This window comes from Humulus lupulus, chromosome 1 (genome assembly GCF_963169125.1).
Source record: "Humulus lupulus chromosome 1, drHumLupu1.1, whole genome shotgun sequence".
Lineage (NCBI taxonomy): Eukaryota > Viridiplantae > Streptophyta > Magnoliopsida > Rosales > Cannabaceae > Humulus > Humulus lupulus.
This window is the reverse complement of record NC_084793.1, coordinates 14111674-14138184: the sequence shown is the minus strand read 5'-3', so window position 1 is coordinate 14138184 and position 26511 is coordinate 14111674. Positions and strand designations below refer to the sequence as shown.

The 26511-nt window shown below is 29.4% G+C and overlaps 2 protein-coding genes across 2 annotated transcripts; both read right to left on the bottom strand.

The window, feature by feature from the left end:
* Positions 1-6584: 6584 nt before the first annotated feature.
* Positions 6585-7681, bottom strand: LOC133785918 (transcription factor IBH1-like). Its single transcript, XM_062225133.1, has one exon. It carries the CDS (start codon positions 7278-7280, stop codon positions 6750-6752), a length of 531 nt encoding a protein of 176 aa, XP_062081117.1. The 5' UTR covers positions 7281-7681; the 3' UTR covers positions 6585-6749.
* Positions 7682-15099: 7418 nt separating this feature from the next.
* Positions 15100-16423, bottom strand: LOC133785910 (transcription factor IBH1-like). The gene has a single exon (XM_062225127.1). It carries the CDS (start codon positions 15984-15986, stop codon positions 15438-15440), a length of 549 nt encoding a protein of 182 aa, XP_062081111.1. The 5' UTR covers positions 15987-16423; the 3' UTR covers positions 15100-15437.
* Positions 16424-26511: the final 10088 nt, after the last annotated feature.

Sequence of the window (26511 nt, the reverse complement as noted above, 5' to 3'; positions counted from 1 at the left end):
CACTAAGGAGGCTTGGCAACTTATTTGTGAAATGTTTTTGAGCGAAAGATTTTTGGCTCGTTCCGCTAAAAATCAAGCAAACAGAAGACAAATGAAGTATGTAACAACACAAGGCACAAAGTCGTTGGCAGCTAAGCGTCACCAATATGTAAGTGAAGATGTTAATTTAATTTTATAAAATAACACATTTTGAAACATTTTGTTTGCATTTGTATAGGAGAACCCGGATGCGGGAAGGATGCTCATATGAGAAAATCGACAAAATCTTTTGTCAATGAGGCAGCTCAACAAGATTATGTAAGTGAATAGTATTGTTTTCTTGCTTCTAATGTTTATAATGTTTCTAATTTTTGTTTATAATGTTATCTTTATACAGGAAAAAATGGCGGCAGAGGTTCAGAGGACACAGCTTGAGAGGCAAAGCCAACAGCAGAGTGAGGCATCTCTAAATGTATCTAGCGTTGATTCGTCCCCGGTTGATCAATACGAGATACTAAGTAAAGTACTCGGGGAGAGATCTGACTACCAAAGAGGAGTGGGTTATAGGGCGAAAGGGAAGGCAAAAAAGACATCCTCTAGCTCTACAGATCAAAGTCAGTCCCAATCAAATACTGCTGCTTCGCCTAATGAAGATATGAGAGTTATGGCTTTGATGATGAAGGCAATTCGTGAGACGTTTGAGACTTCGACAACTGTGCATCCCAATCCGAAGGTGGTTCATCTTCTCAGAGTAACATTGCCAATCCTGACCTTCATACACCGCCACAACAGCAGCACCAGCCTCCTTTACAGCAGCAGTATCAGCCTCCTTCACAGCAATATCAGCCTCCTTCACAGCAGCAGTTCCAGCCTCCTTCACAGTATCCGCCACAGCAGCTGTACCAACCTCACCCAATGTATCCGCCACATGTGTCGTCGCAACAACCTCCTCAGTATCAAAACCAATACACTTTTGGACCCTCTTCCCAGTCTCCTCCACAATATTTTACTTTTACTGATTTTCCAGGAGGATCGATGCAGCCTCCACCACCTAATGTTAGATATTGGGAGGTTGGAGGCGGGTCGCAGCCACATCCACAACCTCGAGATCTGTTTGGGGACCTCACGCTCTGACGATCATCACAACCACCTTATATTCATTCACCGCCACAGCCACCGCCACCGTCACAGCCGTCGTCCTCACAGCCAAACCAAAATGTTGAAGATGAGGACAATTTCAATATTAATCTTAATGACTTTCTTTAGTTACTAGTTTATATATTTGGACTGAATTAATACTTTATTTATTTTTAATGACTATAGTGATATTTACTAGGTTGATAAATATTAAAACTATCTATATTAATTTTAATGTTAGTTATGTTTAAATTAATTAAATGTTTATTTTTGTTAAATTATATTATAAATTATTTTTAAAAATAATTAAATTAAATAAATATTAATTTATTAATTTATTTAAAATTTAATTAAAAAAAATATTAGCAGCGAACCCGCGGCTAATAATAATGCCTCGGACATAGCTATTAGCGGCGGAGTCCGCCGCTAATAATCATTATTAGCGACAAAGTTTTAGTCGCGGTGTATTAGCGACGGATTGGTACCTTATTAGCGGCGGAGTCCCCCGCCGCTAATACTTGAAATTCTTATAGTGAATTTGTAGAGAAAAGAAACTATATTAAAATTTCTACTCACTTTCTTCTCATATTTTCTTCCTAGAATTTTGTGATAATCATGAGCATAATGGCCTAATCTTCCTAGGAATGTTAGGGATGATTCCATTGGCTAGTGATGTTATTTTGCTACTTTGAGTTACTATGTTCTTTCATCCTTATCTCTATTTTGTTATCTTTATTTACTTATGCTAATAGTATATAGGATTAGTCATGCTCTTTCTATGTGCTTCTAATTAGTAAAAGTAACATTAATACATAATTTTATGTGTAATCTTCTATTGCATTATTGCCCTTGGGTATTTTGTCATTTTTAAATTTTTCATAAGATTAACATTGTGCTTTTAAAGTAAAGAACTTTATAACTCAAATGAACTTTTGTTAGAAGAGAATATGGACTTTAATGTTAGATTTTCCAAGTAAATGTTGGGATGTGAACTATTTACTTGTGTATTTTTGTAAATAAAGTAACCAAGTAACTAAGCAAGCATATGGATGATTCTTGAAACCTTTCCATTTCTCAAACTCTTGATTACATCTTACATTTATTTCACTTATCTCATTTTATCATTTCATCAAAAAGACAACATCAAAATCTCAAATCTCTTTTCATTTCCATATTTTTATTTATTTCTTGTTACTAATTTTTGTGTTATTTTCTACTAATCTTTTGAGTTTAGATTACCTCTTTATGGATCGACCGCCCGATTATACTACAACCACCGCTTAGTGGTTGTCACGATTTGGGCGTTAAACACATACCAATTAATGATATTAAAAGTGTAAATTAGAGATAACGTAGCGGAGAAATTTGGACTTTTGAAAAAATTATTAATATTAGTCAAGATCATACATATATAGAAATATTAAATCACATACAATATAAAAAATTAAAAATTTAATTAATAACAAATAACTCTTTTTTACTTTTACTTTTCTTTTCTTTTACAATATAAAATAAATCTATGTTATAATGAAAATTTAAAATAAATACTAAAACAAAGAAAAATCATTTAATTAAAGTGAATGACGAATAACTAATGACTTAAATAAATAAAAACTTTTAATTTAAGAGAAGAAAGACGAAGAGGAACAAATTTTGTTTTATGATTTATTTAAGATATATTTATTTTATATTGTAAAAGAAAAGAAAAAGTAAAAAAAAAAAGTTATTTGTTATTAATTAGATTTTTAATTTTTGAGTATTTGAAAATTTATTTAATTAATTTCAAACTTTTAGTATTGTTTATTTTCTTAATCTTTTGAAATGATTTTTAAATTTTTTTAAGGATATAATTATTATTTTTAAGAAAAAAAATTGGTTTTCTTAAAAAAATATATTAGTTTTAGTAAAAATGGCACAATTTGGTAGTGGTCAAAGTTTGAGGGTAAAATTGTTAATTATTATACAAATGACATTGTCACATCAATAGACAAAATGCCACATCATCAATCTGTTAGCCACCTATGATAAAATTTAATAGAAGTCTCATATTTCAGTATCATGTATAGTTCGGGGGGATTTTTAACATCGCGAATCATTCAGGAGGCACAATTATATAGTGGTCATAGTCCGAGAGGCAAAAATACTATTGATTCTAAATATAAATATATGTATTTATTTATTTATTTTGTTGTTGAAAATTTAAGTTTTAAGGAGCTTGATATTATGTGCAATTGAAGCTTGTTTATTTGTTAATGAATATTTAAATTTAAAAAGAATATTTTATTTCAATGTTTATGTGATTTATTGGTTATGAGAAAAAAAAACATATCTTAGGGAAAAGTATTACATAATTTAATATTAAAAAAATTCGCATTAAAATAATCGATCCACTCCGCACTATTGCGGATTGGATTGGTAACTCCATACTTTGTACATATCGAATAAATTATGAGCAAAATATAACAGATTAGATTGGATGAACACCCCTAATCACTATCAAATTGTGACCCTGAATTTTTCAAGTTGTTAAAAAATCGCCCAAACTATGCACGTTACTAAGTTATGAGACTTCTGTTAAATTTCATCCTAAAATGATTTGACACTTTGAGTATTGGCGTGACATTAGCGACACACATGTATAATTTAAATAAAAAAATATAAAAAATCATTTCAAAAGATTAAAAAAGTCTTTAAAAATTATAAAATTCATTTTCTTTTTAAAATAAAAATAATTAATTAAAATGATGTCGCAACATCATAACTATATGTCTCAACTATAGACATGTATCTAGCATATATTGCACTTTCTTATTTTCTACAAATTCCTTATGTTTCTATTTATTTTACTTTTTTTTATGTATTTTCTTTATTCTCGTAAGTTTTATTTAGAGCAATTTATTTGATATACGTGACTCCTTTACCCTTAATTTACCAATTTATAACCTAAATAATTTTGAATGGATCACATTTATTTTATATAACTCTATTTATTACTAAGATTGACATTTCATTAATTTCGTCCTTTTGATAACTCATGGATGAATAGATAATCTTGAGTATTATGGAAAGAGTTTATTGGTATATTAATTTCAAAGTCAAATGTTTTTTTTTAAGTTATATAGATCATTTACCAGCTTATAACTTAATTTTAATGGTACATATTCAATCTTTATTAGCTCTTTTTTAATTTTTTTTTAATATAATGGGATTTGATCTCTCCTCATTCCACATACGTACACCCCCCCCCAACCACTTGAGACTAGCTTTATTAACCTTTTTCTACCCATTTACTTTATATATTCTAAGTGCCCTTTATAGCCATTTAATAGTAGATTCTTTTTTTATAATTTTCAATATAATTATTTATGATATACTAAAGGTATTTAAATTGATTAATTATCTTTTATTCTCTTTGTTTATTTATTTTAGAATAATTATATTACTTTAATTTATAATTATTTTTAAGTGAACAAGTAATTAGTTGTTTATTTTTTAATTTTAATTTTTATGTACATTTACTTATTAATCTTTATTTTATTACCGACTCTTTATAAGTCGATGAATTGATAGCGCCTGTTTGGCAGGACTATATTGGACTCAATTTTTTATATTTTTTATTGGGTAAGTTTTTTTTATTTATTGTCAAAAATTTTGGAGCATCTTTTAGTAGTTTATGAATTGATTTGCATGCTTTTAAACTAGAAAATAAGTTTTTATAGATATGGAAGAAATCCTTTTACTTAATATATATAATGCATTTAACCTTTTCAATCATTAATTGATTCAATCACTTGAAGAAGAAGAAGAAAAACCTAGCTATCAATAATAAAGATAGGATCAAGTAAAAAAAAAGAAAAGGTATGTTCTAGTTTATAATCAAGAAACCCATAGGTGCAAATTACATATTTAAAAAAAAAGTGAAATCAAAGTGGATGATATCATAAAGTAGGTGGATATAATAAGACAAATTAATAAAGGTATATATATAATACAAGAATTGCTAAGACTTAATATTGGTGCCCAATACCACAAGAAGATGACATATCGCTATTGATGTAATCAATATCAGGTTTCATATATTTAAATTTTATAAATATTATGAGATATCACTAACAAAGTGTCACATCATATAGTGTTGTTGGGCATCTTAATATGTGAAATAACAGCACTCGTACAATATATTGATATTTTGGTGAAATTAAGTTAGGTATGTATATATATAGCTAAGCAAAGGAGGATTAAAAACATATATTTGAAATCGTTATATATACATATGTGTGTTAATTGGTTGTTTATAATTAATGTAGAAGTAGGTGAATAGGGCCAAATTAAGAATGTAAAGGAGGGTAGGGGAGACATGAATGATATGAAGAAATGGTGTTTGCCTCTACTTTTGAAGCAATTGGATGACAACCCTAAAGACATGATGTATATGTATATGTAGAGAGGTGTTGGTCTTGGTCTTTAATTGTTCTTGGTTTTGCCGTTTTGGCCAACAAAGGGAGCACAATCATCAAATATTTGGACCCATCGTCCCCTATAATAACGCTCATCACACTACTTTTCCTGCTTTCTCATCCTCAAACTAAAAGCATGCATATATATATAAGAAGAAGAATATTATAATATGACGTATTCTTATTGTATTTTTTTATTTTTGAACGCTATCTCTTATAGATTTATAATGATAATATACATGATATACATTATTTCAAAATAAGAAAACTTTAATAATTAACTTAATTATACGACTCATAGCATATATACATAATACATATATTATAATAATATATCATATTATAATTATGAACATCAATGAGTCATGACTGCTGACTTTTCAAAATGTCCATAACTTCGAGCTGAACTGAACTATATATTTTTTGTCTCAATATATTTACTTTATCTTTTACTCTGGTTTATACTTTGTACGTACTAGGAAATATTTGACCCAAACTTTTAGGGATAAAATTTAAAAGAAGCAGCTATAGAAAAACATAAATTAATATCATATATGTTGTTTATCGTTTTCCAATAATATAAATAAATAAATGAATTTCAATAAAAGAATAAGACATTATTTTTTTGTCATCAATTTCTTTATATGAGATAATTACTATTATTTCAATCAAAGTATAATATGCTTCATATTGTTCAAACTATCTATCTATCTATATATATATATATATATATATCTAAAAATTCAAATAGATAATATACTTATGAAATCATATGTATATAGGTACACAGTATCTCTTAATTTACTTTAGTTCTTATTTTTTTCAGAAACAATTTTCTATTTTTATTTAATTTTGAGGGAAGAGCTGAGAATATAGATGGATTGTAAAAAAAAATAATGAAGCAATTCGTTCGGGTTTCTTTTTGGAATTTAAGAAATTCTTTCCGATTTTAGAGGCTACACTAATAAGCTCTTTCCTTTAAAATAAAATCTAGAAAGCTATAGATTTAAATTATTAGTATCAACAAATCACTAATATATATTAAAATTACAATTTACAACCAGTTACAATACTATAAAGTGTAAAATAAATGCTTCACACAGCCATAAAATATATATATATATGCTTTACACAATAAATATTATTTATAATAATCAACATATATAAACATATTAATTAAGCAGCAGAGTATAAATGGACGATTTTTTCCATCATTTTTACCTGAGTGGCGAGACACTTTACATAGTGAGCAGTCTCCTCCAACAAGTTACTCAAATCCATGGCTTCACCACCTGGTACGATCTTCCGAAGCTCCATGGCTTCAAAGCTCTCTTTATTATCAATATCTGTCTCATTATTTTTGTACCTTTTCTTCATTATTGATTTAACATTGCTTCTTCTTCTTCTTATTTTCTTACACGATCGACTACGGCGGCGGATGAGTTGATCTGGGCTGCCTCGATTCTTCGCTATGATCTTCCGAAGCATGGCTCGACTCCAAGCTCTCCTGGGCCCAACAGCCGCAGCCATGGAAGCATCAGCTGCAGACTTCACTTTGAGATATCGTTTGGATATCTCTGCAGGAGAAGAACAAGAAGACCATGATGAAACCAGCCGCTGCTTTTGACTGTTTATTCTCTTCAGGGCTCGGATAAATCCTTGAACGAATCTATACTTGTAAGAGGATCGATAAGAATGTGTCTTCATGATGAGCACTTTTATACCAGCTAGGGTTTTCTTTGCTTTATGTTTATATATATATATATATAGAGAGAGAGAGAGAGAGAGAGAGAGAGAGAGATCTTCTTGTGACACTCTAAGAACAAAAAGATAGAATTATTAAAGTACAAATTCTGACACAATATGCGAGAAAGAAGATAGAGATCAGCTGAGGGGTTGAAAATGGAGGAAGGGAAAGGGGAGATGGGTCAAGAACCGAAGAGGGTATACCAATAATAATGTTAATGTTAATGTTATAGATAGATTGAAGTAGTGTTATAATAGGTAGATTTGTGTATGAGGTGAAAAAGTAGGGTTAGTACATGTGTGGGGTTGATGAAGTGGGCCAAACCCACCATATGAATGCACATGGTTCCATTACCCACTTGGACTGTGGGGGCAATTTGTATTTTTTGCTTTGTTGTATTTTATTTGGACGATTGGTTAGTGTGCTAGTAACAATGTTTCATGACATTTAGTTGTTGATTGATATATATATATATATATATCCAATGATATATATAATTAATCAGTTTTGTATTCTTCTTTGGGTGACCAAAATAGTTGGGGGTCCCTGCTGGGCCAGATACAGGGGCTGGCCATTACTAGAACTAAGCCACCGGGCCGATGGCTACGACCAGAAATTTTGTGTCGTTTTGGGGATGTTGAATAAAACAATAATCTAATAAAGATCACATGTTTAAATTCACTCCCACTAAAAGTTATTTTAATTATTAGAAAGAATAATATACACATACACACAACAAAACACAACACAAATGAAGTTGTTGGAAAAAAGTAAATATAAATCCAGCTGTTTTCAGACATAATAGTATCGATGATTATCTAAAGCTATGGCTTTTTATATGATGCAATGAAAGATAAGTACTTATATACACACTATAAATCGAGAAAATCATATGTACATATGTATATGTATATATTGTGTGTATGGTAATAATGAGGTTACAATTAATTAGTTAAGTACTAACGCAAATTCAAATTAAAGAGAACAAATTGTAGTACAGATTCTATTTATTCAACTTATTTTTTATATAAAAATTAATAATAAATAGATAAATTGGTGAGAATCATCTATTTTTTTTTTAAGTGATTTAGCACTCTGGCACACTTTTGATAATTTTTTGCAAAATGACATCAGTATAAAAATTCGATGAGTTGTCTAAATTTTTCAACCAGCTGTATAAAATTTTCCTGTTATCCAAAATTTTCGATCCGCTATCTGAATTTTTCGACCTATTGTCTAAAATTTTCAACTAGCTATCTAAATTGTTAAATATTTCTTTTGGTAAATAATTATCAAAACTAGACTAAAGTGCAAAATAATTATAAAAAACTAATAAATATTATATATGTATATACATATATAACATTGTGGTGCATTCATTACAGAAAAAAAAAAATCTTTTCTCCAAATTAATTATCTCACACGTCTTGTTCTTTGTTTTGCCACTCAAAATTCGACAAATAAGTTATTTACCCAAATTCATCATCTCCCACATATATATTTAAATTAATTACATTTCTATAGTTTGTCAAATTTTAGGTAGAGAGATGTATAATTTAGAAATGGAAGATTTGCTAAACTCTATCTTCACAAATTATATAAATATATGTATATATATATATATATTTATATAAGGATCAAGTAATGGTCTGCATATTAATTTTCCATTGTTCTAAAATTCCATCATGAAGCGAATTTTCTTGACACCGAATTTATAAAGTAATTTTTCTCTTTAAGGACCACAGCCAAAGTGGGATTAATATTTGTAACCATTCAACTAAAAACTTCAAGGGAAAACTTTATCATCAAGTTTCTTGGTATTATTCTGTTAAAAATAATGGTAAATTACTTTCCATGATTATATGTAAGTCACTTTTCTTTTTATTTTTTTCCTTTTACTTCAAATATCTTTGCTCTCAGTCACTAATATTATTTTGTTACGTGGCGTGCTTTCGTAAACCATATAAATATTTTTCTTTTGGACAACTTGATCCAGCTACTAATACCCTCTTTTTCTTATACAATATATTTTTTTTGATGATATGATTAATTACAACCTAGCTTTCGTAATCAAAACACTAATAAGGTTATGTGGCGTGCATCTACTGCCTTGCTTATTACTTCACGAGTTGCTGCTTTCGATCTTTGATTATTGGACTTGTTGAAAACTAAACGAAAAGGATATCCAAACGAAAACGAATACTTATAGGGTAGGACCAGAAGAGTACCAGATAACATCTATATACATATATACATATATATATATGTATATAAAGTTATAGCTTTCAATAATAAGCCGGCCCTGGTAGTATTATAGTATAAGTATTCACTAGTATACTAGTCTATAATTTTGATAATTTTGGGGAAGATCGATCTAGATCGGTTTGGTTCGCCTAACATATATATATATGCAAAAGGCCTATATAGCTAGCTACACCTTTTTGCATGGGACCAATCTAATGAGTAATAATGAAGAGTAGCTCTAGCATATATAAATATGTATATATTTATACAATTAATTAACAAAATTTGAAGGAGAGTCTAGAGAAGTTTCATCACGAGTCTTTCTTGGCTCTCATTGAATTGTGTTACGTCTATTTCTATATCATTATTGGATATATTTAATAAAGTTGCACGGTTTTCTTGATAAATAATCTACCAAGTTTGAAAAATTATATGATGATTTTTTTTAAATGGGAATTTTCTTCGTATATATATCTTATTATATATTATACAAAAATGACCCTAGACAATTTGGAAACAACAAGATCAGGTAACGCTCAAGGAAGTTTGGAGTTTTGTACTAATTAGGGTGTGTGTGTGTGCTTTTATTGCAAAAGAACATGGGTGGGGCCTAATTAACTTGACTATATATATGTATATATATATTTATGTGATGACAGACCATACATCAAGCTTAGAATAAAGGGTTGTTTTAATTAACTAATAACTGATCATAATAAAGTGTAATTAGTTGAAATATATTATTCAAATGTATAATAAGCAGCTGGATCAAGTTGTGCAAAACTATGCATGCATGCTGCTTTTAATAATGTTTTGACTAACTCAAATGGATTCTCACTTGGCATCTGGTGTCATCCTTTATTGAGACAAAGAACAATTTATTCAAATTAATTACTAATTAATGCGTACTTTATTATACCTTTTTATTCAAACCAATTATCAAATTATCTTTTTTTCTTTCTTTCTCTCGATCTTCATGTTATTTACTTTAGTGGGAGCTAGCTAGTGATGAGCATAACTTATTTTAATTTAGTTATGCCATCATTAATTTGTCTCTTCTTTTGTTAGCTAAAAACCTTGGTCTATATTTTTGTTTTGAAAACTTTGACTGTAATCACTTGCTCATATATACGTGTATAAATATATATTAATTAGAGAGTTTTTTCTTATGTAGCTTAATTCTTAGTCTTTTTAACACTTAATTAAATGATAATTTCTAATATAATTTATCAAATATATTTATAGATATAGCTTGAGTATATGTTTGTACTCTTAAATGATGATTATCCAATGTTTTGACGAAATTTGCATTACTTTTTTTTCTTAAAAAAAAGCAATTAGATCTAGGTGGAAAGAGTCCTTATATGCATTATGTTAGCTTGTAAATTGCAACTCAATCAAGATTCACCTAAATAATTCAAGAAAAAACCACAACGGAAAACACATGACTAGAAACCAAAATTATTAAATTGTAAAAACAAATACAATTAGCACAACATGCGAGCAGAACCATTAAGAAAGAAATTAAACCTCGAACAAAAACAATAAAAAAATAATAAACATAGAAGAAAACACCAAGATTTATATTGGTTTGGATAAATTTGTCATACATCCAGTTGAGCACCACTACAATGTTTTTTGATTAATATTCGAACAGTTTTGTACAAGAGTAGTTCTTCTTCACAATTGAGAAGAGCACACATGCAATAAGTGACAATACACAATCTCTTGTACACTAAACTCAACCACGTGCTTGCTTTCTTGGAGCTTTCCCTCACTTGTGACTAAACTCATCCTCTCTCTTTCTTGAATGATAAAAACAAATACAAAGTTTACTCTATCTCTCTCTTAAAGTTTACAAAATGATTTTGAATATTTAAAATGACTATTACAACACATATTTATAGTTACTAGGCTTGTCCGTAACCGACTTAACCCTCTTGACTAATAAGAAAAAGACGGTTAGTGACTTGACCAATAGAAAAAAAAAGTGGTTAAAGTCTAGAAGGAAGAATTACAAATGAGATCACCTTTCAGCATAGATGAAAGCTGACTATATAAATATACATAAATATATATATATATATATATATTTGTATATCGGATATTAATTTATAAGCATTAATGATATATAATGGAATAATACTCATGAAAATGATTAAGAGTATACCCTTTTTGCATATTGCGCATTACAAGTTTATGTCCCGTGTATATCGATTTCAGAACTAGAGTGGACCCTCAAATTATCATTGCTTTATATATAAATATCTTAAATACATTAACCCCATATATTAAAATAAAATTTGTTTTTGACAAATTTGGATGCACAATTTTTCTTGTTGGAGTTCTAAATATACTATAATATGCTGGCTATATATATAAATATAAATATAAGTTTCAAGGATCCAGAGAATAGTTAATACAGAGCCAAAGAATTTAAATTATTACCATGGCCACTAGCTATAGCTATAGCTATATATATAAATATATATATATATATATAGCTAGGTTTTCTTGCATTTTCTTGTTTTATATCTCTCTCTCACTGTCTTTCTTTGTTTTTGTTTATGTTCCCCGCGACCAGATATTTTTGTCGATCTAGTCTCTTAACTAAGTACATGCATATATAATTATATATATATATATATGTAGATTCAAAAACAAATTATTATGTTTTTTTTTCTTTAATTTTGAGCTTGACCTTCACAAATTTCCTTAAACAAATAATGACAATGAGATGATTGTTCTAGTGTCCAACATTATTTTATATCTGCTTCATTTGAAAATATATATGTATATATATTTCATATTATTATTGCTTAATTTATTCACTTTATTAAAATAAGAGATAAAGACAAATATAAAACTAGAATAGTGCTTGTAATTATGTTATACTCAAGTTTTTATTTACAGTAATTTAACTTTATTTCAATTTATATATACATTATGAGAAGCAACAAGAAAGAAAATGAAATTCACAGATGAAGAAAAAATCATTTCTTACTAAAATTAATAATAAGCTGATGATTATATTTATATGCAAAAGTACCAAGTGTAAAGCACGCGTACGTTATCTGTTGCTTTGTGTGTATATAATATATATATATATATTTATATACATAATTTCTTTAGATTTTGTACATCGTTTGATGTTTGAAATAAAATTCTTATTTAATTTATTTTTCTCTATTGACCCATTTTTTCGTTTTTATATGATCATCATATATATATTTATATATATTACTAGTGATGAACACACATGTACATTTATATAATTACTCTACCGCAAAGCAATCCAACAATCCCAAACCCTTTCAATCACTCATTTTCTCCCTCTTCATTACCAAATACACTTTTAAGAAAGGGTTTATAATTAAATAGACTCAATTAACACTGCATAAACAAGTGTTATATATATATATTAATTATACTCGAATGTCATATTCTCCTAAACTGTTTATATCTCAAGGAGAAAAAAGTTCTAATAATAATTTTACTTTGTCTAGCATGCAGCTACATGTGTACAATTTTTCTCTCTTTTTCTTTTTTTTAGACAAGTTTGACATATATGTTCATGATCACAACTCATTTCAACATTTTGATATTAATTACTAGCTATCTGAAGTCAATAAAATGAGGATTTTTGCATCTAATCAATTATTATTAGCTGGATTGTGTACGGTCTTCTTAATTAATTATTATTTCATGGTTAAATGAAGAATAAATTAATTATACCCTGTTGGAGCTTTGGCATGTAGAACATGCCAAGAGAGCTAGGCATGAGCGACAGAAAGAAAACGACCACAATCTAACTAGACAAAATAAAATTTAACAAAGTCAGCCAACATTTGACAAATCAGTAAAATCCAACATCATATACATATATATAAATATGTCTAGTGTACATATATACGTGCAAGCACAAAAACATCAATTACTTCTTTTTATATATATATATATATAAATATTACCTTATAGATGATTTGGAGATTGCACTAAATAGTCTATACATACGAAACATCACATCAAGCTCACAAAATCAATTAGCTCCTTTACTATAACTACAAACTTGTGTATGTTCTTATTGTCACATTATATATTTAGGTTTGGATATTTTGTAATCTTATCGTTGTACTAAATGTTTTGTTTTATGTAATGAGATTAAAGTTTAATGTACTACGAAAGTTTGATTTATATGTACTAATTAAGCATTAAATTATTAATAGGGACAAAATTCCGATATTTCTATATAAAAGTGTTTGTGTGGCTGGCAACACAAATACTAGCTCAAAGAAAATCAAAATCATGACATGCAATCCAAGAATGAAATATATACACATACAAACACATATTACTCCTGGAAAATCTAGTATAAATTATAATGAGGGATCTATTTTTTTCCTCATCATCAGATCTTGAAATTAACAATATATAAAAGTCAAAAGTTCTACAAGATAGAGCTATTCTAATGAAAATGACTCGTGAAAATTAAGGTATGGAAACCTAGACCTTAAATTCCTTTGATGTGATTCCATCAAAAGCTTTTATAGACTTTTATAGATTGAGTACCTCATATTACTTCACTCCAAAAAATACTCTGCGATCTTAATTTGTACATACGCTAGCTCTCCCTAGATTGTATTATTATTTAAACATATTATATATACATTAATAGTTCATACATATATTTATATCGATTATTAAATATTTAATTAATCTCTCAACAAATATTCCAAACTATACCATTTAGATGGATTATATATATATATATATATAAGATTACAAGGACAATTTATATATATATATATATATATAATAGCCAAGACGCTTGGGGTAATTATTCAAGCATTGAATCTTAATTAGCTATATAAATAAAGTTATATATATTCCAAAACTCAAAAGGTAAAAAGAAAAGAACGCCTATTATTACTTAATAAGTTCCATTTCTATATACACTAATAGACCTTGTTAAACTAATAATAATGATAATTAATTAAGAGAAGGGACATGAAAATGATTATATATATATGTGTGTGTGTGTGTGAAGTAATAAAGGAAAAAGACTATTTAAAAAGACAAGGGTGAAACTAATTAAACTAGCTTTATAGGCATTTAGAGAGACAACCAAAATAAGGATTCACGAGAAAAAGGTATAGCTAACAATTAATTACTATATATGCATTTTAGACATATTAATTAATGTGCCTATCTGGGAAAGAAAGAAAAAAAGGTGTGAATAAGAAATTTTAACTAAAATTGATCATGTACATCACCTTTTATAATTAATCTTTTGATTATATCTGCAAATGCTATATTGTCTTATTATAGAATTTTCATGTTAATAAGTCAATTTGCATAGTTAATTTCAGATTATATATTTCAATTAATGTACTTCTTGATCAAAAGCTGATGATGAAATATAATGAAAATAAAAGAAGATATTTGACGTCATATATATATATAAATATTATACATAATTATCAATAAGAAAGATAACATCAGTTATTTGATAAATAAAGAGCAAGATCACACAGGTAGATCATGAACAATATTATGCAGAATCTATATACATAAATATATAGCACACCTGGCTCAAAAAAATATAGTACTGCTATGAACTTTTCCTGTGACTTTTCTTTCTTTTCTTTTTTTTTTCCTCCGATATATAATTTTGCAACTTAATTCAAAACCTTTTTTTCTTTTTCTTTTGAGTAAATATTTATGGCTAAAGCCTATAATAATAAATAACCACATAAACATAAACATTTGGTTTCTTTAATTCCCTTATTATTATTTTTTTTTTGGGGACTCCATCAACTAAAAATTTCTGCACATGATGGAAGAAGAAGAACTCATCATCATCATCATCATCATCAAGTTGAGCAAATTTCAGTTATCGTTTTCATAACCTTTACCTGAGTGGTAAGACACCTTATATAGTGGGCAGTCTCATCCAATAAGCTGCAGATATCCATGGCTGCACCACCTGGAACCAGTTTCCTAAGCTTCTTTTCTTGCCCAAAACCAACTATTTCTTCTTCTTCTTCTTCTTCGTCTTTTTCATGACTACTACTACTGCTTCCATTGATGATACCTCTCTTCTTCTTCATGGAATTACTATTAATCTTTCCGATCCTTTTAAATAAGGCGCGGCAGCGGCGGTGACGACGGGCCGATTGGCTTCGGTTTGATCGGATCCTCCGCAGCACCGCCTGACTCCATACTTTCCTAGAGCCTACGGCTGACGCCATGGCCGCATTGGCAGCGGTCTTGATTTTACGACGGCGTTTTGAGATCTCTCCGGGGGAGTTAGAAGCTGGAGATTTCTGTATTCTCATCAAGGCCCTAATGAACCCCTTGGTAAACCTATTCTTGAGTGAATTAGGGTTTGGATTAGATAAGCTCTGGGAATAATCCATCATACACAGAGATATATATATATCAGACCCTAGACACTTGGGAAAATTAGGGTTTCTGGGGAAGTACGATGAGAGTGTGTGCTTTTTAGGGATCAAAGACTACAAATTAAGGAACCGTTGAAAGATAATTTTGAGAGAGATTTTCTTCTGACACACTTGAGTTGAGGGTCCTATAGCTTAGAAAAGGAAAGTACAGGATTTAGTACATCAATTCTGACACACATATATATACATATATATATATATATAAGAGAAAGAGAGAGAGAGAGAGAGAGAGAGAGAGAGAGAGAGAGAGAGAGAGATTTGTTGGGGAAGAAGGAGAAGAAGAAGAGGTAAAGAAAATGTGAAGAGAAAAGAGGAAAGGTAAATTGTTATAAGAGAGAGAGAGAGGAGTGAGAAGGGAATAATTAAGATTGAAAATGGGAGGTGTGAAGCGGAAGGAGAGGGTGACTATAATACTATATCAAAAGGAATCAAAACCCCTTTTAAATAACTATATATAATTTATAATGTGTACAAATAAAATATTTAAAAGAATTAATAGAATATTAGATTTAAAAAAATATATATTAAGATAATAATAATTAGAGGAATAGAGGCTTGAGAAGTCGTTTTCAAAAATGGAGTTTTTGGAGATGAAAAGAAGGCTTCGTTTCGTGGGACTACAATGGGCCAACCACCATATGAGCGCACATGGTTCCGTTACCCACTTGGAAATTGTGGGACCTAATTTTTTCTTCTCTTCCTATCTTCTTTCTTATATTTATATTGGGGATTTACTTATTTGCTACCTTATATTTTTACAAAATATCATTTTGCTCTCTATTTTCAATAATGCTTACATGGTACCTTTTATTTTAAAATTATACATATTTGATACCCTAGACTCAAATTTGATAGATAAAATTTTGTCAATATGATCAAACTGTCATCAGTTATATGTAATTAAGTAATTAAATTAAAATTTGGAACTTATATAATTAACAGCAGTTTGATTAAATTAATAAAATTTTATTAATTAAATTTGAGTTTAGAGTACTAAATATGTACAATTTTAAAATACAGAATGTCAAATATGTACGATTTCAAAATATTAAATACTAAATGAATATTATTATAAATACAAGGTATCAAATGGTTACATACCCTCTATCTCTATAGATGTTATATTTATAGTCATCTTTCTTTCTCACTAAATTAAGCTTCATTTATAGATAATAAAAATATGATAATTAATATTGTATTTAATTAGTATATATTTCCCTAAAAAAATTGACAAAATATATTGTTCCAACTTTAAATATCTTGTTATCAAGCAATTGGCTAGTGTCTACATGTGTATTATATTAGTTCGTGATATTATCCTACATGGATATACAGTATGCTATTATTTAGTTTTAATTAAAATCTTATAAAGGAGGTATTGTTTTCTTTGTTTTGTGTCATTTTTTACTTATTAATTTCACAAGTTTATTATTTTATTTACTCTTTTTTAATATTGGATGTTAGGCAGAAAAAAAATATAAATAATCTCATTTTCTATTGCTTGGGTTAAATTTAATGTAATTAATTTGATCAAATTAGAACTTTTGATAATATATTCAAAAAGAAAAAATATCGTAAAAAAATTTATCATTAAAGTTTAGAAAAATATTTTCTTACATTTTTCTCTCGTAGAATTTTTCACTGGTTCAACAAAATATGAGATTTGAGTTTGTGAGAGTAAAATTAGATGGAGTTCAAATTAAGGGAATATGAAGCTTAGGTGTTTAAAAGAGTTAAGATTACTCTCAAATCAAATTAAAAACGGACCCACAAACCTCGAAATTATTGAAAATAAATTTACTAAACATAAGTTAAATTTGACATTCTCATTCCGACCAAACTAAACACTCATACCACATACCTGCTTCATATGGTTTTCTTTTCTTTGTCAAGCTTAATCGATTTGTATGCAATTTTGCTTTAGAAAATGATAAATAAGAAAGACACATGATAATGATAAGAATATTTAATCAGAGAAAAAACAAATGGTGTCAACTTCTTGGCCATTGTAACAGTAATGGTGCTGACCCTGGCACCCATTTTGTGTGTAATTGAGACCTAGCTAATATATTTAATGCTTAGATAAATATAAATATATAATTCTTATCTTTAATCTTATATTATTCTGTATATTATTGTAATCATATGTAAGAAAGAAAGAAAGTGAGTAGTTGAGAGCTAGTAGTACGGCAATTGATGTATGGTTTATTGTGTGACATATATATATATATATACACCAGATACAAACAATGTGTAATGTGTATGTTTGCTTAATTTTATTTATTTATAGAATTTATTAATTATTTTTATTAAATTTATACTAATATTATATAAATTTCAAATAAATATTTTATTTTAATTAAATAATTTATTTATTTTTGTTTAAGTATATGTTTGTTCTAGTTTTTGAATTTGAGAGTCACAACAAGAGATTATATATTATATGTTTAATGTAATATTAAATATTACACATGGATTTTAAATTTAAGTTTCTTACTAGTTTTTTTCTAAAAAAACAATTTGTTACTAATTGATAGTAGATTATATTATAGGTTTAATATGATAGTTTAAGTTTAATTAAATTTTATTTAAGTTATAAAACGTATGATTTTATTATTTTTAAATAATTATCATCGTAAAATAACTCAAAATATCATATTTTAATTTGTTTAAGTATTTATTATTTTTAAATAATAATCATTGTAAAATATCTCAAAAATATATTTTTTAATTATTTATTTTATTTAAGTTTAAGTGTTTATAAATTCCAGTTAAATATAAGAATATTCTGTTAAAGTTAACATTAAAAAAATAAAAAACCGTTAAAACCAAGAATTTCCGTTATCTAGACACTTATTATATAGAAGAGATATATGTATATATATATATAATTGGTAAAAATTTATGTTTGCTTAATTTTAAAGTTATAAATATGTTTTTTTAATATATAAATGTATTAAAAAATTTGGGCAAAATATTGTCTATAATTTTAATAAAAATTGGTTACTTTTTTTAAAATATATAATAGAATGAATTACAGTTCTATAGTACATATATATAAATATTTATATCAATAATCTCTACATAAATGACTTATAAACACAACATTGACAATGATATATATTTGCTTATATAAATTACAATAATATTTAAAAAGAAATTAATAATAGAATAAAATAAGAATAGTAAAAGTCCTAGTGTAGAATAGTATACATGCATCAACTATTTTTAGTTTCTAATGTAACTCGCAATGTATTTTAGTGAATTTGATGAAGAAAAGGAGCTTCAATTACCTGATAAAAAATAAACTATCACACAAATTTATAAGATAAAAAAATGATATGTATAACTTTATTATTTTTAAATAAATATGATTTAATTATTTAAATTATCATAAAATATTTTTAAAATATCATATTTTAATTAATTTACTTATTTTGAATTTTATGTAGTTGTTATTATAATATACTAAGGATAGTAGATTATATTATGTTATATGTTTAATATGATATTATTTTAATACATGAAGTTTAAGTTTAATTAAATTTTATTTAAGTTATAAAACGTATGGTTTTATTAATTTTAAATAATTTTCATTATAAAATATCTCAAAAATATCATATTTTAATTTGTTTAATTAATTATTTATTTAATTTGATTTTAGTTTAAATAATGTTTATAATCTACCGTTGAATATAAGAATATTTTGTTATATATAAGAATATTCTGTTAAAGTTAACGGAAAAAAAAATATTAAAATCAATAATTTCCGTTATCTACACACTTATTATATAAAAGAGATATCGTGATTACCGTTACAAATTATGTGGATTAATTATAATTAATATACCTAAATATATAGATTGGGAAAAAATGGCCAAAAGATGTACCAAATGCTACATTTTTTTTGTTGAGATTGCTGGCCAAATTTAATGTTTATACTTAGTTCACTAGCTTTCTAGAAAGATAGAAAGAGATAAGCCATATATCTAATCAATCTTTTATATTCATGTTGTGTGGTCTATTCTACCAATAGAAATTTGATGCCTTTTGGTTGACATTTAATGAGTTTTTTAATTTCCAGATTTTAAAATAAATAACATTATAACTATCAAAAAACAATCTTTGTTATGAAACTGCTCTAATATTTGGTCTTTTCTGAAACTATATAATATATAACATCATGTTTAGTCGAGCTAGCGGCCAATGCCATTTATTAAAACTGTATATTTGATACTGCCTTTATGTAAAGAAAGCCACAATAATAAGATATGGCACACGTATATATATTTACAATATACAAATAACGTGCAATGCACTATTTTTTTTTATTTGTAGAATTTATTAATTATTTTTATTAAATTTATATTAATGTTATATAAATTTCAAATAAATATCATATATTAATTAAATAATTTATATATTTTTATTTAAGTCTATGTTTGTTTTAGTTTTTGAATTTGGGAGTGACAACAAAAAATTATATATTATATGTTTAATGTAGAGTTAAATATTGTACATGGATTTTAAATTTAAATTTCTTGCTAGTTTTTTTTAAAACCAATTTGTTGCTATTTAACAGTAAATTATATTATATGTTTAATATGATATTATTCTAATAATTGAGTTTAAGTTTAAGTTTAATTCAAATTTATTTTAAGTTATAAAACGCATGATTTTATTATTTTTAGATAATTATCATTGTAAAATATCTCAAAAATATCATATTTTAATTTGTTTAATTATTTATTTTATCTATTATTTTTAAATAGTTATCATTGTAAAATATCTCAAAAATATTTTATTTTAATTTATTTAAGTTTAAGTGATGATTACAATCTACCATTAAATATAAGAATATTATGTTAAATATAAGAATATTCTACTAAAGTTAATATTAAAAAAATAAAAAAACTGTTAAAACTAAAAATTTCTGTTATCTATACATTTTTTTACAAAGAAGAGATATAGATGTGTATATTAAACACAAATGATATATATCTCTATAAAAAAATGCTTAATTGTATGTGAAACAAGTTAATTTATTTAACTAATTAAAGCAACATTTAAAGTATTTATTGCTATTTTCAACTTCTAATATTAAATACAAATGTGCAAATTTAATTATATTAGCTAGACTGGGATTGTATTGATTGAAATTCTGAAAGCCATCCAGGAAATTAATGATAATATTACTCATTTCTTAATTTGGTCGTAAAAAGTTATTGAGATTTACTAAAATTAACCACTACTAGCTAGCTAGAGAGTACTGTATATCAGCCTCTATTATTTAGATTAGAATAATAATGTTTCATGAGTTGCTATTAAAAATAGAGCCAAATATTCGCAAAAATCAACCCAATCCCAAACAGGCCAGAAAAGAAAAAAGTTTATAAAGAAATCCACCTTATTTGCTTACTAGCTCTTGTCAATTGTTGAAACATTTACAAGTGTTTGTGTCAAAAGGGTGAAAGAAATAGAGAGTACTATAAATGTATATAATCTTGAAAATTCTCTAAATGCATGCATGGTGACATATACCATTAATTAATGAATAAGATATGTATTGATTGTATTTTGTATACAAATTCATGGTCTACGACATATTCCTAGAAATGGGCAAACCAGCATTTTATTTTTAGAAAAGATATATCAGCATATATTTATTCATGATAATAATTATCGTCATCTTCTTCTTCACTTTATCAATAATCCATATATAGGAGAATAAGAAGAAAATTCGACATATGTAAGGTTACTATCTCCCATCCATTAATTCCTAGCTAGCTAGCTAGCAAAATATATATATATATATATATATATATATATATTATCATACTTGTGAAGACAAAGATACTTTAATTCTTGGTGAAAAAAGTAACCCATCATGGACCAGATTATGTGGCTTGTATTAGGGAACGTGACAGTTTCCAAACCTGAAATTCTCTCACCACAACTGAAATTAATGCTATTTAATTTCATTGTATCAAAATATTATTAAATTAATACATATACATACATAAATTTCTAGCTAGTGTTATATTATTTCATTATAATATAATGTTAGATTAAATAATGTGACAAACATGATTTGTCTCACAAATGTGATGTGTGACACTTTGTAACATAAGATTGAGACTTACGAAATTAGACATATGTGTATGTCCTAGTGTAACATATATATGTTTTGAAGTTACAAAATCAGTTACGAATTTGTAACTCTCAAATATTACTCAATAATGTGTAGACTGAGAGTTACACATTTGAGATTGAATTTCACAAAGCCAAAATGTGATATTGTTGTTGAAGATGTGATTTTAACTCACATTATATGTATGAATGTTATAAAATCAAGGGGGAAAGAGTTTGTGACGTTTTGGAAAAAACTAAAAATTGGGTGCTGAAACAAGCCAGCGGCCACATCCCAGGTCGCGGCCTGGGAGGTAGGGACCAGTGGCCGCAACCGCTAATGTTCCTGGCCGCAGCCTCAGGTGTAATGTCCAAAAATCCCTCATGTGGTTTAATGCTTGGATTAGGGGGTCAGGAAGGTCATAATTGATTTATTATGCAATTATGTGATTAAATGCATAATTATGCGAGTTATATTATTATATGATGATAATTGCATGCATGTGGGTTCACTTATCATTAGAAGGGCATTTTCGTAATTTGGCCCGTTAAGGGCATATCTGTATATTTATGTGCATGTTTATGAATTATGGATGAGACCACATTATGATGCGTATATGTTCGAGCTATTCAGCATGAGACGATCTTAGAATGCAAATTAGCGGTTTGGTCATAACAGGATTAATTTTCGGGCTTGGGATGAGCCTAGAGGTAATTTGATGCTTAGTACATTATCGGGGATGAACGGGTAATGGGATATGATTTAATTATTATTTGAGAATATTGAGAATAACGGGAATTGGATGACGTTAATTATAATTATTGGGATAAGTGGGAAATGACTATTTTGCCCTTGGGTGGATGTTTAGGAGTTAAATGGGTTTAAGCGTATTTTGGTATTTTGACCATGGGATAGATTTAAGTGGCTGGTTGTAGAAGATTTCAGCAGCCAAAACAGAGACTCTTTCCTTCTAACTCTCGATCATCCCTCTTTCTCTCATTTCCTTTGGAATTTTGAAGCTTAACCTAAGGATTCAAGCTAGGAGATTAAGGTTAGACCCAAGCTAGAGCCTCCCCTGGGCTCTGTTAGGCAGGTGCGCCGCGACTCACTAGGCCAAGTCACGGCCTGCCCCTGGTACCCCAGATAGATTTCTCTCTGTCTTGGGGGCGCGTCGCGACTCACTAGGCCAAGTCGCGGCTCGCCCCTTCCTTTTGTTCCAGGGAGGAGTTTTTCAAGGGCTTAGGCTCGGGGGGTTCCATTTCCTAAGGCTATCTACAAACCATTTTAGTATGATTCGAGGTCCCGGGAGCCAGGTTTTGGATTATGAACCTTTTATTATTTATTTTTATTGATGGGATTTCATATTGGTTATGACTAGGTGTCTGCTAAGGAACTTAAGGAGCGATCGTTCTCAAAGGTCGTTCTTTTATTATTTCTTGATCGAACCAGAGTTAAGAAAACTGCACCCAGTATGTGACATACGTGGTTATTGATGAAACATGTTGAGTGCTCTATATATTGACATTGATTGCATAGTAAATGCATAGTAGATTTGCTTATCTGTGTATGGTACTGACTTACTAGTCAGAGAACGACAATGGTGTTTAGTATTGATCTTGAAGCTATGACTTATCAGTCAAGTTCAGTGGTGATATGAGCACTGGTCATATGGTATTGGCTTAAGAGTGGTACTTTCTCTCTATATGGTATTGGCTTAAGAGTGGTACTTTGTCACACATCCCCGATAATGTAGTACTTTCTCTCTATATGCTTTACTCTTTTGTGGCTTCGAGGTTCTTTCAAATTCTCTATTGCCTCATTATTGTTACTAGAAAAAATGAGTGGTTTATCAATTTTTGGAATAACACCAAGATCTGTATAGAACTTCCTCAACATGACTATTTCCTTAGCCTCCACAGACGCAGCTATGAACTCAACCTCCAAGGTGGAATCTGAAATGGCAGATAGCCTAACACTTCTCCAAATCACAGGTACTGAGATGGAAGATAGCCTATCGCATCTCTAAATCATAGCTCCACCCCCAAGAGTAAACACCCTTTTTAGAAGTAGACTTCCTTTCATCAACATCAGTCTAAAATCTTAATCTGTGCAGCCTAATAGTTTCAAAGATCTGACCGCTATGTATTGTTTATTTCCAAGGTTTCACTGGCAGTTGCTCACCACTCCCACTGCATAGCAGATCTCTGGTCACAACACACAACATAGCATGCATTGTAACGCCCCAAACTCTAGGGACCGTTACGGTGTGCCTTGTAAACAGTGCTAAACTCGCTAATCGAGTCATTTGGCCAAAATCGTGAACTAGGTATGATTAGCGATTTAGGGATTAAAAACTTTGGTTAGGAGGTAATGTTTCACTAGAACGTTTAATATATACATTGGGATCCCGAAAATAAAGTTTCAGAGTCTATTACAGAAAAATATTTACTACAGGCCGTTCTAAGCGGCAAAACAGGGTTCAACCCTAGTTCCACTTTAAACCTCGGCCGTGGCGGACGAGCAGCTGCATATGTATACGTCATCACCTAAGCTCTCCAACTCAAAGATGGTCCAACTTCCTCTTGCCTTTACCTGCACCACGTAGCACCCGTGAGTCGAAGCCCAGCAAGAAAACACAGTAAAGCATGGTATAATATCAACAACGATCGTAATAACCATTCAGGACTATCAGTCCAGGAAAATAGGTGACAATAGCCAAAAGTCACAATAATGAGCATCACTCCCTCTAGCCATGTGACGATAGGGTCACCAGGGCTTAACTGATAAGTGATCCTTTCATAAGTTTGATTAGGACAGGTGCATGGTGAATAGTCACTAACATAACCTTCCTCCCGACTCTAAAGTCGTGCTATGGACAGCGTCCCCTAGCCATGTGACAAACAGTCACCGGGGTCATATACCTTGGCTATAAACATCTGGTCATAGACCAGGAAAGCGCTTATAGTTCTCATTGACCTTCCGGTCGGTCCAGCATTAATACCCCATATGAGTCATTCAATGCCAACCTCGATTAGATCTAATCTTTATTTGACCTGGAGTTTACAACGCACTGCCACTTCTGACCCTTGGGTCAGTGAAACACGACCAGTGCTCAGCCCGTTGTGAACTTGACTAATAAGTCACAGCTTCACAGACGGATCTAACACCATTGTCGGTTCTGACTAATAAGCCAGTGTCATACACAGGTAAGCCATGCCACCAAACATATATCACATGTCTAATATCCATAAACAAGGTATTCAGCATGCTTACTTAATAGGTACTATCACAATTTGAACCATGCACAACACAGAGGCTTAAGCTCTGGACGATATCATACCCAGTATACAAAGCATGTCCTAATCACATGTTTCTCATGCATCATATGCAATATATCCAACAATTCTACATGCACCAATAACTGCCATGCATGCCACGTTCAACAATCAATCAACATGCATCGAGAATAACCATGCATGTCATACTTAATAATCATCCCACATGCATCAAGAATAGCCATGCATGTCACATATACACAGGGTGCAGTTTTCTTACCTCAGATTCAAGCTAGAATGATTTAAAGAACGACCCTTGAGAACGAACAACTTTTAGTCCTTTAGCGGTCCCCTAGTCATAACCAAATATAGGATACCATCAATAAAAATGATCAACACAAGTTCCCAAACCAATATCTAGCCTCCGGGACATCAATCCCCACTTAACCAAGTTGTAGGATCAACCCCGAGGCCTATGGCAAGCATCCCTTAGCTAAAAACACAATTTCAGCCAAATATGCCCTGATGGGCCGCGACTCACCATAGCCATTCCGCGGCTCATCTCCCTGACAGAGGCATTTCTGCCTCTGAAGCCACCTTAGGCCACGGCACACAAAAGCCAGGCCGCGACTCATTACCCAGATCAGCCAAAAATCAGCAACGCACCAGCTCGACCTCCCCTGCATTTTCCCCTAGAACCAAGCCTTCAAACCAGTTCCAAAACTTCTCCAAACACACAATTAAAACTCTAAACATTACCCATAACTTCCCCTCATCAAAACCCAACCAAACATACACAAAAACTCCCCTTGATTCCCACTTTCTACATCAAAAACCACAAGCTGAAAACCAAAAGGAAAACAGAGCATAACCTGAATTCAATGGCTAGAACTCACCTTAAAAACGATTTTGAATCCCCTTAAATGTCTGAATCAAATTCCCTAGCTCCCACCTTTGATCTCCTAGCTCAACTCCTCAATTTGGGCTTTCAAAATTCAAAGAAAAGTGAAGGAAGAAGCTTGTACGGGAAGAAAGGGAGAGATGAGGATGGGGCTCTCTGTTTTGGTTCTGTATTTTC

What these genes read in the sequence shown, in the direction of transcription:
- LOC133785918 (XM_062225133.1), bottom strand. Translation starts at nt 7,280, where the DNA reads ATGAAGACACATTCTTATCGATCCTCTTACAAGTATAGATTCGTTCAA.
- LOC133785910 (XM_062225127.1), bottom strand. Translation starts at nt 15,986, where the DNA reads ATGATGGATTATTCCCAGAGCTTATCTAATCCAAACCCTAATTCACTC.